The sequence below is a fragment of the Pygoscelis adeliae genome, unplaced genomic scaffold, assembly GCF_000699105.1.
Source record: "Pygoscelis adeliae isolate BGI_AS28 unplaced genomic scaffold, ASM69910v1 Scaffold120, whole genome shotgun sequence".
NCBI lineage: Eukaryota > Metazoa > Chordata > Aves > Sphenisciformes > Spheniscidae > Pygoscelis > Pygoscelis adeliae.
This window is the reverse complement of record NW_008824032.1, coordinates 2,879,030-2,895,373: the sequence shown is the minus strand read 5'-3', so window position 1 is coordinate 2,895,373 and position 16,344 is coordinate 2,879,030. Positions and strand designations below refer to the sequence as shown.

At 38.1% G+C, this 16,344-nt stretch overlaps 2 protein-coding genes across 2 annotated transcripts in view; both read right to left on the bottom strand.

Annotated features, from left to right (window-relative positions):
* Positions 1-524, bottom strand: part of POLQ (polymerase (DNA directed), theta) — a 55,808-nt gene extending 55,284 nt beyond the window's left edge. The window contains 1 exon segment of the mRNA XM_009330291.1: positions 507-524. Within this exon segment, the coding sequence (XP_009328566.1) occupies positions 507-524 (18 nt within the window).
* Positions 525-1,574: 1,050 nt separating this feature from the next.
* Positions 1,575-16,344, bottom strand: part of METTL16 (methyltransferase like 16) — a 17,302-nt gene continuing 2,532 nt past the window's right edge. Inside the window, exons 2-9 of the mRNA XM_009330280.1 lie at positions 16,060-16,259; positions 13,567-13,707; positions 9,922-10,037; positions 9,012-9,154; positions 5,805-5,874; positions 3,908-3,997; positions 2,846-3,019; positions 1,575-2,752 (exon numbers count right to left, since the gene is read on the bottom strand). Of these exons, the coding sequence (XP_009328555.1) occupies positions 2,144-2,752; positions 2,846-3,019; positions 3,908-3,997; positions 5,805-5,874; positions 9,012-9,154; positions 9,922-10,037; positions 13,567-13,707; positions 16,060-16,259 (1,543 nt within the window). The 3' untranslated portion in view covers positions 1,575-2,143. The remainder of the gene's footprint in view (positions 2,753-2,845; positions 3,020-3,907; positions 3,998-5,804; positions 5,875-9,011; positions 9,155-9,921; positions 10,038-13,566; positions 13,708-16,059; positions 16,260-16,344) is intronic.

Sequence of the window (16,344 nt, the reverse complement as noted above, 5' to 3'; positions counted from 1 at the left end):
TGCCGGGCGGCGGCCGCGCTACCCGCGCCCTAAGCGGTAGCAAGGAAAGGGCAGGAGCGGTGTCGCCGCCGCGTGCTCGAGGTGTTGGAGGATGTTCCCGCAGCAAATGGGGTACCCACGGCACCCCGGCATGCCCGAGACGTCTGGTCAGGCTGCACACCCGTGTAACTTAAAACCCTTTCGGGATTGCTACTTCTGCAATTACACACCAATCACAATTTTTAATTGCTGTTCTTTCCCAACACAGGATTAGCTTTCCAAGTGCCACACTCACCTTTGTCAAAGCATTTGTTTTAAATAAAATGCCAAAACAATATTTGAACTTCTGAAACAGCCACCCAAATCACAGACTGCTGGTTTTCTTTGTAAAAGTACCTGGCTTTGTTTAAGCAACACTCAGGAGTGTAGGTTATTCGTGTTGTACAGGTGAAAGACAGGTAATTAATGAAGCAACATAATGCAGTCTGCTTCAGCAAAACAAGCATGCCACAAGCACACCGGCTTACCTTGTAGAGCTTCTCCATCCTTGCAGAAAGACAGACTGAAATGATAAACAGGGAACAGCACAAAGGACAAAGAGCCTTTCTTTCCGTTTTTAATGGCTCAGCTAGTCAAAATAACCTCTTCAGATTCTAAAAGAGTAGGGCTGGTTTCATCTCTCCCCAGTGACGTGAATATCAGAAGCAGTTCTGTGAAAATTCTGCAACAGCCAAAAAATGCAAGTCTTTGTCCATCACCTGCAGGAGAAATGCTAAGTAGCATGATATACAACAGTTAACAATAGAGGGGGGAAATTAATGCTTTTCTAAGTTGCTTTTAATTTCAACTTAAGAAAACATACTAATCTTTCCAGAAATCGTGACAACTCAGGCTGAACATTCAAAGTGGTTCCAGTAGCATGAACGTATGCAGTATTTCCTTCTGCCCATCAGGAGTGCATCTTTTATTTTGGGTAACGCATACACACTCCACTCTCAGAAAAACTTTCTCTCCATGTTCCGTTGATCTCTACAGAGAAATGGATCGCAGCTTGGGAGGCTGACTTCATGTGAAACAGTACCAGTGCTCATAATCTCAAACACATACACGCACCCTCTCTGAGGCACCCAAGACCCATGTCCCACAGCCTCTTTTTCTCACAGGAACAAGTCATTGACCCAGAAACACTGGGAAAACAGCTGGTGGTAAAAAGGACCAGGGAGTCAGGTGTGGAAGCAACAGCCTTCTTTCCAGTTGTCCTCCTTCACAACAGCCTAAAGCTTCTGTACCCATCTTTGTCCTGCATAAGAAATTTCTGGCCCATGAAGATGAGCACATGCTCTCATTCCTGTCATTAAAGCAATCTCTTAAGATTAAATGGAAGCAAAATCCTTTAAGAATACTGCTGTCATTTCAGACAATTATACCTGCATCAGTGTAAGGAATGGTCTAATGGAACAGTCAACATAGTTAAATCCTCTTTAAACCGAGCAGCTCAAAGAGCTTATTTTGTTGTTAAAGTTTACAAAACCAGATGCTAATAGTAGGCTCTTCTATGTTTCAAAGCCCAAACACCAGAAAAGTACAACACACGGTTTTTCTAAAGCGATTATTTTAATGAATTGACACTTAGAGGATGTATCCATCTTGCCACTCCGTAGACCAAAGGTTAAATGCATTAAAGGGAAGAGAGGCATACTTAAATCCTTAGCTGAAGACTCCTCGCTGCAGAAAACAATTCCCACTGGTTAGCAGACTAACCATTTCCTACATTAGTCTTGAAAAAATATTGAAGAAAATATTTCAGTAAAGATTTCTACTTAGCAACAATATAAAATTCTATTGCACCAGAAAAAAGACCAGAATAAGCACTGTTGATATTTGAAATGTTCACAGCATAGACATGTCTCACTTTAACATGTAGTTTTACAGCTGCAGCACAAAATCTATTACTTCCCCATCACTTCACGTTCAATGAAGTACACTTCATGTACTCCTTGCAGCTTTGGAAAAGCTATTTAAAATATCAAAGGGGACTTTAATCTCCACTTTACTCATTCTTTAAGGGGGAAAAAAAAGGTTTTGCTAACAGAAAATTTTCATCCATTAAAAATCGTTTACAAAATTTGAGGACTGACTTACTTTACCAAAGTAGGAAAAAGGGCTAACTAGCAACCAGTCGAAGAATTTGGTTCCGTAAGTACGTGCACAGCTGGTTCATCAAGTCTCTGTTCTGTCCTTCAACCCAGTGCATTTCTACTAATACATCATTTCCTTCTTTCTTCACATTCATTAAACACTTAAAGAGAAAACATCTACTAGTTTCTTTGGGACTTTCAACTGTCAGATTGCTAGCTTCCTCTGAAGGGCAAGGTTCCTCCTTTGCATTACTGGAACCTTTGCCAAGTGACGTTTCTGCCTGCATTGCTTCTGTCTCCTCCTCCTTCACGTGCTCACTGTGTTCTTCTTTGGCAGCAGATTCTTCCGTTAGCTTGTCACCTGTGGTCAAGTGAACATCCTCATCAGGTGCCATAAACACCGTTTCAGAGTCTTCAGCCTTGGGGTTTTCACAGTCTGAATTGTTGCTCATACTCTTCTGGCTGCTTTTTTCCTCTTCCATTGCTTGCAGAACATCTTCAGAAGCTCGAGGAAGTTCTCGTAATTGCCTTATTCTCTCTCGTTTCTTTCTCCTCAAATGAATCCAGGAGTTTTCAATGGCAGTCACAAACAGACTAACTTCATCCTTTCCACAGGGGACACGTTTATGCTGAACCTATTGCAGAAAACAGCAGAACTTCGTATTATCCTCTCACAGTTATGCTTTCAAGTAGGATATTGTTTTAACATATAATACTTAATACTGTACCTTCAGATCAGTGAGAATCTTCTCTACCCAGGCTCTAACCACAGCAATAGCTTCTACAGCATCCCAGCCCATAGCTGCAGCTTTGATGGATAACTCTTTGACTGTAGAAGCCAAGACCATAAATGTAATTGGTTTTCGGGGTTTTTCTAATTTTCTTCTTTTAGAGGGAGGTGACTAGAAGAAGAAAGAAAAAAAAATTACAAAGCTATGCAGTATTAGTGAGATGACTTTTGTACTCAGAAGACATGGGGATTAAGAGTATAATGTAAGCCACTAAACAGTCATTGATATGGCCTGAGTTTCACTTCACTCCAAGGAGTTTTAGATTAAAAACAGCTAACAGGATCATGCACTTTATGCTAGCCTGATGGACAGAGGGGTTCATCTTCAGACGTCAGGCAAAAAGCTTCAATGGTTCCTTCGAACTATTAGCGCTCTCTGAGCTGAGAAAGTGTGGCTGCTTTTGGGAATAAAGGTCAAGTGCTAATAGCTACATTTTAATCCAAGTTCACCAAAGGTTTACTTGCATCTTCTATAAGGTTGGTTATTGTCTATACCTACCTTACAGTATATGTACATCTGGATCCAAAAAAGCAACTGGCTCACATTATTTAAGGTGAACAAGCTCCACTTACATTCCTGTAGGCAAATCTGAGCTAGACATGTTCATACCTATTTGGTAACAGAATCTATACGGTAAATGAAAACCAAGCTCTCAGAGGGAAGCTTAAAGTTCAAATCTAGCCCCAAACTTAGCATATTTTTAATACTACTAAATTGCTATTGAAGTATGTTACAAGCAACCCTTTCACTGAAACCCACAGGAAGTTCCTACACAAGCTTCTTTTTTTCTCCCTAAACATAGGTCATTCATGAATCACATGTAACAACTGCTAACAAACCAGCAGCCAGTTAAGAAATCCCACTGTCCATACAGCCCAGCACATCCAATGTTCCAGTCTGAAGAAGAACAGTTTGTTTCACAGTAGTTACAGCTCATTAGGCCCTTCCTCAAATAAGAGGCACAGACAATCACAAGCAAACCAAAATAAAGCTACTTACAGGTACTTGTACATCATCATAGAAACTCCATGCCAGTGCCCACCTCATGGTGCGTCCTTGACAGAACTCAGTGTGAGTAACTTTAGGAACCTATGCAAAGAAGCAATACAAAACTTCATTTCATATTAATAAACAATATTGTTTTACTGCACGTTATTTTAGAATTTAAAAAAAATTACAAAGTTAGCATAGAGTTATCTTCTCATGACAGAAATGGAGATTCTTTCTGACATGGCTCATACATGTCAGTGCCACTTGAAGCTAGTCAGTGCCAAGCCTGTTACCTGTGCCCAGGATTTCCCATCTCTGCCCTGCCATGTCTATGCCCTTTCAGAGCTTCAAGTTCAGCAACACACAACATGAACCTTTTTGTGCAGCGATCTAGCACACATCTGCATTCTGATTCTGCAAAAAGCACATCCTTTCTCCTTGTTCAGAACCTGCTCCTGTTCCGCATTTGAATACTGAACCCATTGCTGTAGCAAAGGAACACAGAACAAAGGCAACTGAAGGCTAGGAAACCAAACTACTCACCTGTCTGCAGGTAGCAGAAACGTGCCCAGAAACAATTCTCTATATTTGCACCCCCCAAAAAAAAAGGCTGAACTTACACTGCCTTTAAATATAAAACTCAAGTGTTAGTGTTGTCTAGTCTTTCCATACATGGATGCTGTAAGGCATTTATGTATGGTATGGAGAATGTGCTAAATACTAGCAAGGATAAATATCAACCATCCCACCTCACTCTGAATTATCATCACCTCCAGAGCATAAGCCCCAGGTCTGCATAGAAGGAGGCGGGAGGGGAAAAAAATCTGCTACTTTTGAGAAATGCCTTCAAAAGAGAGACGGAAAGGTGTCTCTATCCTAGAACTTTTGCCACCTTTCGATTCCTAATTCTATCAAAATTTCCAATAAATACAGCAGATGTCAAGACAGTTTGAACAATGAGTGGACTCTCTGGAACATTTATGTTGCATCCTAACCTGAATCACAACACAGCATGTGCTTGGTTACAATGAACATATTCCCAGCTCTGATACAACAAAGATTACAAACCTGAACAAAATGAAATTGGCAACTGCAAGAAATATACAAAAGAGAACCTCAGCTTTTCTGTGCAAGGTTTGCAAGGATTTCTCTCACTTTACTAAGACTGAGGTGCAACAGTTCAAGGATAGGGAAGAAAGTCAGATACTTGAAGTTTTGTGCCTAGCTTAGCATCTGCTTTTGGCATTGAGTTTATGGATTCCCTATGGCCTCTAATTCATCTTTCTGGGAATTGATTTCACCATGCATTCTCTTTCCTTCCACTCTCCACCATATACAAAGACAGATCTCACAATCACTTTCTTTGTATGGAAATAAGAGAAGACTACACTTTCTCCTGAAAGCCATAAAAAAGTCCTCTGCACAGCCTTCTTGCATGAGAATAGTAGCACAAGGTTCAATTTTACCTGGTGCCAGAATTGAACACAAACAAAACAATGCTGCCACTTAAATAAAGTTACAATTTCTTTTATCAACCAAATTGCTAAATCTCATGTTAGCTAAGAGGAAAGAGAGCTAGAATTTTTTTTTTTTTTTTTTTACAACAAGCCTGTTAAAGCTATTTTAAAGCAGAAACCCTGGATGTTCTAGAATGGATGAAGACATGCTTCTACACGTGATAAAGACAAAAATCTGGAGACAATATGTGCTACTTATCTATCAGCTTTGAATCTACAATAATTAAATGTCAACCACTTTGAGTGCTTCCCTAACAAGGAATTGCAGTTTCTTCTCGTAAATAAAAACTCAGTAAAACAATTCAGTAATAATTACCCACATGCATCGGAACATAGTATATGTTTTATAGAACATACACAGGATATACATGGACTATATACAAACTCACCCCCTGGATTCGAAGTTCCTCTTTCAATGGTGCTAAACTACATTTCTTCCCCAACATGCAACTGTACCACCTGCAAAGAACACATTAATGAAGCGTTTTACAAATGCAGATCAACTGAAAATGGCAACTACCAGAAAGAACTACTTGGATCAGAAACCTGCAAGAACAATAGGAGATTTAAAAACAAAACAACAAAAAAAAAATCACACTCTTAAACAGAGTGACTAGGACATAGTACAACATGAATCGGAACAGAAGGCCCAAAGACAGACTGGACAGGGGAATCTTTTTGACTTTTTAGGAAATACATTAAGACTATTATTGAAACAGCACCTAAACAACCAAGAATCTTGTTTCAAAGAGTGACTTTAGTTACGTGGAAGATGTTACCACTTACAATAATTTTTTTCAATTTCTCCATTTTCTTTGAAGAATGAATCAGAATAAAAAGGAATATTCAACTATTGACAAGCATTTGTGCCTCAGAAGCAGACATACTGACTACCACTTCTGCTCATTCACAACTCGTTATCCAGGTTTCCATCACCTAACCCATATTTCATGAGGAAACAAACAGGGAAAAAAAAAGGAAAGAAATTTATTTTCCCGCTTCTGGTGAAGCTTATCCTTCCACTCAGCTCCACATCTTCATTATCTCCAAACATTACACCTCTGGTCTTCATGTAAATTACTATTCGAGCTCTACAATCCCCTCTTCCATACTTTTTTGATGACTGGATCCTAAAAGCTTATTTGTAAATATAATGTCTTGAAGTATGAAAATTAGAGTTCCCGGTTATCAAGGGACAGTTTTCTCATGAGTATGCATCTAAACTGAAGGCAAGCACTTTAAATTGCTCACATACACAAATTAAATATACTGTAAACTAAAAAAAAAAAAAAGTATTATCAGTGGTGTTAAGGGACAATTATTTAAATTTTCTTCCTGCATAATGCAATAAACAGAATTTCATGCAGCGATACTTAAATGAAACCCCAAAATTTCTGGCAAAACTAAACCACACATCTTTCCCAAAACTACAAAATACCGAACCTGCGACTCCTAGCTGAAGTGGGGATGGGGGTAAATAAGTCAAGATCATCTCCTGGCCCAAGGGAGTCTCTATCTACTAACAGTTCATTACTCATGCCCTTTGATAGAGTTGCCAAACCTTATCTCTAACAAAATAGGAAACAGTATTTTAAGTAAACTGTTCTTTCTGTAACAGATTCTCCAAGGTAGTTTATTCAAAAACATAAACTGAACCATTCCTATCCCCCAAACACAACAGAGCTTATTTTTCCTAAATATGATACACAGTTAGCGTGTGGGTATGTTCTATGCCTTACGCTATAAGTTTATCAGATCAAGAGGTACCCTCCTCTTTCCTAGACGAGTGGTGTTGCCAAGAGGAGCAATACAGGAATAATGCATTCCTCATAATTCCACATCGCCTTTTCAAGGCGAAGACTTCTTGCCTTGAGAGTAACATCAGTCAGTTCTCTACTACATTGGCCACTCCGCTCAAGGTCGTCAAACAGCAACTTATCAAAAGCAAGTTTACCCTGGATCTACACACACCATGTAGAACCAGAAACCATGTTGCTATTGCATTTCCAGAAGTCATCACAGATGCATCCCCTGCCCCTACCTTATAGAACCAATTAAGTCCTCAACTGTATACACGTGCTTTACAGATCATAGTATATTACACTGTACACCACATGCTCCTGTGGAAACTACACTGGTGGAATAAAACCACTACATATCAGAAAGAACGTGTACAAAGGATAAAAACATCCAGCTGTAAGTGGAAGACCATTTAAAATATATACCATCACTTCCTCTCTGACCTGCCTCCCCTCACCCATTGTATCACTGACTAAATTCAGAACAACTGTTTCAGCTTATATTTAGTTTTGAAAAATCACTGCATTTATTTTAGACATGAATAAGAACATACACACCTAAAAGCTTGTCTACATCAAGTAGCCTAAAATAACATTCTACCTACAAACTTTGACGGGAATACCAGTCATTTTTCAGTGTCCTTGCTGGCACAAAAAAGACTACTAAAATTCTCAAAAGTTTAATTCTTCTGGCTTGTAATCACTTTTGAACATCAAAACCTCTATTTTAATCATTCTAACACACTCTCTAGCCCCCTTCTATATTTTATAAGATTTGGGGGGTGACAAAGAAAGGAAGGACATTAAATAAAAGAAAAAAAAGTTTCAACATTTATGAAATTGCAACCTCTGAGAACTTTCTGAATTTTTTTTTCTTCAAAGCACTACAAGACAGAAGCACTTCTAGCAGAGCCATATGCAGTTTTGCTTTGTCTTGTTTTTCCAAAAACTGAATGTATACTTCATTTTTTCAGGCCCATTACTAGAAAACAAACATTCCAAAGAAAAATTTTGGTATTAGATGAAGATGAGATTCTAATGCAATGCTCTGCTTAGAAGGGTCTAAACAAAACAAAACCAAAACACTTCTTGAATGTATAAAAGGCAGGTTGTATTTCCTTTGCTTAGAGCACTGAAGAAGCTGTGGTAATAAACACATAAAATTTTGGCAGCTATGTTTTAGAAAGATATTAAAAAAAACCTGAAGGAATCTTCCAGAAGAGCTAGAGAAATAGTATACAGCACTGGGGAAAGGGAAGTCTCATAGTCAAAAAACTGAAGATGTGCCATCTGTTTATCGCGTTCAAACAAAGGTCTCGCTACGGTTTTTGTTGCAGCTTATGTTCACTCAAGATAGCATTCAGTACCACAGTGCCCTTTAGTAGGCAAAGCTGCAAGTTACCAAAATTCAGCCAGGAAAAGACAGGAACTACCTAAAACAGATAACTAGGCAATGTCATAAATCCTCCCATCCCAGATGCCCTTAAGAATCAACACTGACTGTGTTTAGCAAGTTATGTGTGCTAATTTAGCTGCAAGCTACAAGTGTCACTGGTATAGGCTTTTTTTGCCTTCTGCCTTTAAATACCTCCAGCAATGAGTTGTAATTCATGCTCAGGAACAATAAACTTTACATAAACTGAGACTAATTACTGATGTGTATGTATCATTAAACAAACCAAACAGATACCACTGGACCACAACTACTTTCCTTACTTAAAATATCATTTTCATGTGATTTCCGCCAAAGAGGCAGATAAAAGGTGGGGTTTTTTTTTAACTGGACAAAGCACTTACCGTAACCTCTTTTTAAGTTGTAGACTATCATGAATAATTCTTTTGACAAATTCTAGTTCTCCCCCCTCAGCCATGATTTCTGTGATCCCTCCTGTATTTACAGAACTGGGAGGGGGACGCCGTGGATTTCGAGAATTTACTCCCTGGATGAAAAAGAACATTTGAGATGAACATTTAATGAAATCTTAGGCTGCTTTGTACACTGCTTCCTGCCTCAATCTTCAGTGGGTAGCAAGTGTCACCACCTCTAGTTATCCTCCCCCCATCAGAACCATGGATAATAGACAAAGATACATTCAAAATAAGCATAACTGAGTGAATTCCCTACAATCTCAAACTTAGGTAAGTTACTTGTCACACATCAGTATCCTGCCAATATGAAATATGTGGTTCCAATACACGTAAGACATGCTGGTTACATACATCTAGACAATTACAATCTATAGTGTTTAATTTCAACACTTAAATCTTTTTTCTACTGCATTATATTACGGAGTTAAGTTTCTGACTATATTCAGTGGGTACTGCAAGAACTGAGCTATATGATATTGCCTAAATCACTAAGGAAACAAAAAATACAGACAGGTACGATGCCAGAAACTAATTCCTCTGTACCACTGTTATGCAACAGGGACTTGATTTCAGACTTACTAGCTGTCTACTTTCCAAACTAATTCTCTAAGACAGTAAGAACTTGTGAAAAAATTCTACAGGTCATCCTCCACTTTAGGAAGAGTAACAGTTAAGTTTTTCAAAACTCCTTTGGGTGGGGAGGGAGAAGACTTAAATGCTATTTCATAACGATTTGGGATTTTCCACTCGACCTTCCCCAAGGGAAGAGGTTAAATTGTTGCTACCCTCCCACTCACTGAACACTGAAGTACATGCAACATTTAGTTTGTTAGCTTACCTTTGCTTCCAATTGGTTGGCAAAAAAGGGGGGGTTGCACATGCAGAAGTCGTAAACGATCTCAGATTCTTCTTTCAGTGCATCCATTAGTAGAGTCTTCTGTGGTACCTTAACCACTAATAGAAAACAGGAATTTGGTCAGTAAGGAACTTCACACTTTATCTAGCATGCCATTTACATTTCAGTGTTTCTTGAAACAATATATTGTATTAAAAATTGTACTTTCTAAACAATACATTCTACAAAAAAAAGTAACATATCAGCATGCAAATAAAGACTTCAGGTTAAGGATTAGCATACAAACAGCTTGTATGTTGATACACAGTAGCAGAATTACATGAGTCTGTTTAAAACAATAGGAACTACTTGAGTTATACTGAGTTCCCTGATGCAACTACAAATTCGCTTTAAGCCCTTCCAAAAATCAACACAAGTGTCAGTTAATCACCTCACGGGCTTCTCAGCGATAAAAGAAATCCAGTCTAAACAATTTTTTTTAAGATAGGGAATTCTAGAATTGTACTCAAGAAAATGTGCTGTTTGGTCTTTACAGAATGTAAAGCTAAGAAAGAGGAAGACTAAGATAAAGCTATCTTTACTGAAGTTATGCAGCCCCAAGATTAGCTTTAAATCTAATCTTACAATAAAACAGAACTACTGTGTTAGCAATACTACGCATCCTGCACAGGAACTGTAGTCTTATATGATTTAGAAGAATCATGACAGAGGAAAAGGATTAGAATTCCTTTCTGGAAAAACCTTCTGCTTACTAGGGTCCATCAACTTATTATTACCCATCACAAGGATGAAGGCAAACATCTGACGTGGATCTCCACTGTCTTTCCTCAAAGGCTATATAATTCCCTTGGAAATTGTGGTCAAGTCCTGTCACACGTCTTCTGAAGGCCACAGGAACTCCAGCCCAAGGAGCAGGAATTTAAATATGGATGAAGTCCAGTTAAAGCATGTATAAAGATTATTACAAGCAGGACTTCTTGCAGACTTTACCAGTCCTGCAACTCACGGATAACACACATAGAACAAAGGTATTTAGAACAGAGGCAGAAGGCATGCCTCTCTTCCTAACATTTACTACTACAGTTTATCATCATCCTAAGAATACAAAATTGTTAGGGTAGCAGGAAATTACCAAAGTTCAGGTTATATATAGCAAGAATAATACTTAGAACACCCACTAACTTTAAAGCTGCAGTTCTGTAAGTCACAAGCATTTCGGAGTACAGAAATTTATAGTCAAGAGATAAACAAATTTTAAATCCTACGAGAATAGAAGGATAGTTAATTTTAAAAATATATTAACACATTCTTCCCTGTTTTATAATCTTAAATTTCTAAATTAAACACTTAGCATTTCTCTTTACGTTAAGCTGTTCACATTTAAAATTGTTGACATTAAAGTGTGATGCTTTCTTATCTCTGTAGATGTCTGTTCCCCTGCTCCCCTTATAACATTAAAAATGGTAAAGTAATAAAATTAGTAATTACTAATTACAGATTACTAAATACAAACTACTAATTACAATTACACATCACAGTCAAAGCCAAAAGTTCTTCAGACAGGCATTACATCAGTTGGACTGACTGTTTTCAGCTTACAGTCTTCCAAGAAATCACTAAATGCCTCCAGAAGCTGCACAGTGCGTACTTCTGGCACTGAGGTGCAACGCAGCAGTTGCTGTTGCACACAGAGGAGACATTTACTTATATAAATGCTTTGAAATATCCAGCCCACAGTTATCAGAGTATTTCACTGCCTTTCTTGTTAGCAATACCCTTTTCAATTTTATGGAGGAGGGGGAAAAAAAAGAAAAGAAAAAAAAACCATGGGATTAGTTTGTACAGTAGAGAAAGCAGACAATGGGGCTAAGATGAGCAGAACTCTGCAAAAAGATTATGTTAATCTGAGCAGTAACACATGGTCTATTGTACACACTTTCTAAAATTACTGTAAAGTTACTTAGAAGATGACATCAAAGAACTTGTTAAAAGACATAGCACTGTTAAACCACATTCCACCTACCTAGCAAGCTCTTTAATTGACAGTGTGAGATTTTATTTGGAAATAAGAAAGCAAATAAACCAAACAGGAAGCAAACAATGTAATAATCATGCCGCAGAGCAATCCTAAATTACCCTGCAAGTAGTTTGAAAACCTCCAGAGTCCAAGTTGTTGAAAATCTCCTAACCTACCATTACATACAGGGTACTGACTTTTTTTTTTTTTTTTAAATACCAGCAGACAAATTCTGGCCATCATTCCATTCCAGTAAAACAGATGCACAACTCGGAACACCATGTAATTTTTTTTAGCATTTACAATCAATCCCCAGGTTTATCAGTTTCTGTTTTGCACACAGAAGAGATTCCCTTTGGAAGAAAGTTACTGCAAACAGTATTTCACTGTCAGCCAAAAAACATTACTTTTTTTTCCCCCGGGAAGAAAGAAGCTGTGATGCAACTAGTAAACCATTGTTGCATTACTGTTGTTTTTGCTATCACTGAATTATTTGTTTTCACTGAAGTTAGAAGAACAAAGGCTATATTCCAACATGATCTCAAAATGAAGCTATTTGGCAAAAATTTCAAGACAGACTCTTAGAACACGATAAAAATAATGTTTTTTTAAAAAAAAAAAAAAACCACAGAGGTATAGAAAGATTTCTAATATGATTCCAAAATGCCTTGCTAAACAGGTTACTAGCTACAGTAGTGTACTCAGCTCTAGCTAAACAATTCAGGCCCAGGAGTTGAAAAGTGACAGGGTGGATCATTCCCAGGCAGCATTCGGCTATGGGTACCACCAGTGGTACTCCCTTGCCCGTGGCTCTGCCCACCAGCAATCAGTCATTTACTCCAGCTTATCACCTTTGGCACAACAGCTTCACATGAGGCATTTTCCTTTGCCAGAGGTGTTTCCAGTACAGTGAAACACCACCACACCACTAAAAATCCTATGATGGCAGAAGTAACAGAAAACTGTCATTGTTCTCCACATCAAGTCCTGGATCTTCAAGATTGACATGGAGGACGGACCAAGACAACATCATTTTGGTAAAAAGGATGCTTCCAAATTCCAGCAGAACTACAGTTTTTATTTCAGAACTGAATAATGGACCTGCTTTTTAGTATACTGAGTTCCTATAGAAAATTTTCCAAGCTCATCCACAGACCAAGTCTGGCATACTGCTACTACTACCACAGGCATTGTTAGGACCTCATTCAGAAATGAGGACGAAGGACTCTCTCTGTACAAGATACCTACACGTGGCAGCGTCATGAAAATTATCTGAGGGGAGCACTCCAGGCCTGCTAGCAGCAGAAACAGCACGAACTCCAAGGAATAGTTCAATAACACACAAAGAATATAGAGAGAGGAAAAAACACCCCAGGGTGAAGTTTAACTTCCAGATTTTCATAAGGTAGAATAGTTCTCTAACCACACATCCCATTCTAGACAAGCTGTGACTTTCTGGCCTAAGCATACACGGACCTTAGTAAACATTCTGCTTCAGTAAAAACAGTTGAGCGTGTATTTGGCAGAAATATGGATTCTGTTATGCTACTGAACATGGGAAAAATAGGTCGCAACATTTGTATGATACTAAATACCTTATTACATCACACCTTTTATAAGATCAGACAAGTTATTCTGTTCCACATTCTTCTTGGCATAATTGAAGCACATATCATCCACTTCTGTTGCAAGAAAATACCAGCCATTCAAAGTTGCTCCAAGTAATGGGTATATGCAAGATGCTCCTGTCCCTGCAGAAGTGAAAAGCCGTGAGAAAGGTAAAACAAGTCTCTGGTGTTATATGCAGCGTGGCTGTTAACTATGTACTTTTTACTACAAAAAGAATTAATTTCAAGAAGACGCTGATTACTGATCATCTACTACTCTAAAGTCCTTTAGTGAACTTTATCCTCTTAAACTGAAATACAGCACTGTCAAAGATGCGCTTTTAACAAAATAAAGAATTTCATAATCTGGAATAAATTTTCTAGTAAATGATCAACTTCTTTTTAAGCTTTTTTTTTCTACATAACAATGATTAATTTATATAGTGAAAGCCAAATATATTCTGTTTTTACAAAAAAACCCACTATCACAAATAGGTTTTTCTTCTGCATTTTTCTATTATCTACCACAAATAATTTACTTTGATGCATACAGCAACCACAAAGAACCCCAAATCCAACATTTCTGTTCCATCAGACTGTTTTTCCCTCATGCCCCAAACAATCAAAGAAACAGGGTTGCCAATTAAGATATCTAAAAAAAGAGCCAGACAGATAAACACTTGGTAACAAAGAGAAATATATGCTAGCACAAAATTATTCCTTCTCATAATTATGGTATATCTAGGTGATCCAATTACCAATGACAGTCAAATTTAGGATTAAAGTGAGTGGATACAAGGAAAGGGAAAAATATCTCACCACCACCACACTTGAGTTCAGAGATATAGAGAGTCTACTGTTATACTGACTTACTGAAACACAAACAACAATGTCTGCCAGTAAGCAAAAGCATGCAGTTATTTCCAGCACTCCTGTAACGTTCCTCTTGGATGACTTACTGCTTTCTCAGAGTTGGAACATCAAAGCTCACTGCAAACTCAAATTGAAGATTTTACAGTAGCTGGAGGACTTAAAAAGGATCTATCGCTTCTACTTAGCCACGTACCGTGATGAAGTTCATAGAAATTGTTTTCAAAAATGCTACCTAATATCAAATGCGTAGAAGCTGGCTAACAAGTCTAACAGTTATGAAAGGAGAGCAGCTGTGCACACACCACATGATGATACAAACCTTGTATCCATCACAAATCCAGCTAAAAATGCAAGTCAGCAAGTTTCAGGAATTAAAAAATTCCATTAAAAAAAAAAATCATGCTAGCAAACACCAAGAAAATATTAATGAAAAAACTGGCATGGTAGCTGAGATTACTGAACCCAAGCTTTGAGGAAGTCAATAACTTTAGCATTTTAATGTCAAGCATTAAAACTTAAGTTAAAAAGGAAACTCCAGCTTCTCTCAGCACAAAACAATCTTCAAAAACAAGCTTTTGAAATCGTAAAGGAAGATTCTATTGACAAAAATAAAAGATGTGAACTAAATTCAAATGTACCATCACAGGTGCCTTCTAAATAATTCATATAGAATCACCAACAATTTAGAATCCAAATGCCAATTTTATTATCTGTATGTGGCATATAGTTCCCTTCTCCTAGAGAGATTGTCTTTTTTTATTTCTAATGAAAACCAAATTATATGCATCAGTGTACATCTAATAAATTCACGTATCTACCAAATTAACTGTTTACATAATCTACTGCTTAATCCAGATATTGTCTAATAATCCAGATATTGAAACTGAACAAGCTGCAATGCTCTTAGACGTGTGACATTCATCTGTGGATGTTCAGTCCAGTTTAAAAAATATTTTGTTTTCAACAATATACAGGAAATCTTTGACCATCTACAACCAAAAGGCAGCTCTGCCAGTATTTGCCTTGGTTTCTAATTAAGTCTCTTTTACAACTAGGCTCATTAAAATATCTGCACTGGGGAAAAAAAAAAAAACCAAAGTTTAAAAAAAGACAGATCATTCATCTCTCAAATACACCTGAAACCACAGGTTTTTTTATTAAAAGGAACACTAAAAAATATTGCTATGCAACTCACAAACTCTCTCATGCAGACATTCAAAAGCAAAATTAATAGATTGCTAATGTAACATAATTCACTGGTTGGAAGACTGAGAAAAAATGCCATCATTTTTTAAAAATTCCTTTAGAATGACATTTTTGCCTGCGTTACTAGTAGCATAATTTTTGTATACCACACAAAGCTACACTCAAGAGAGTTCAAGGCCACGAAAAGCCAAATAATTGCCTGCTATGGCCATTCTTGTGTTTGTGCAGAGACAGCCTACCCACCAAGAGGCCAAATGAAATAGCAGTGGAGTCAGATTGCCTGTTTCACCACAGCAAGCACCGTTCAGATTTTTCTGTTTCTCAAACCTCACGTTCCCCTACAGACGCGTAACAAATTTTACCGGCTAGTTTCCTTGACAGTAAATAACGAATTGAACGTTTTGCCTTTGCAAGTACCTATGTCAATGCCTCGCCTAAGGACTTGCTTGTCAGCATCCTGATGACCAATGAGATCCTCCACCCAGTGGATGTAGTTCAGCCTCAAGGGAACGGTGGGAATAAGCCTTTCCACGGGGATGTCAATCGTAAGCCCAAAATCCTCTTTCAGGAGGGTACACGTCAGAGCTCTCACCGCTTCAGGGTCCTTGAAATTCAGGCTGAAAGGTACAAGCAGCGGTTACGGGCGCCAGCGCCCTCTCGCTCGCCACACCCCGGGGGCGGACACACGCACAGCGCTCGGGC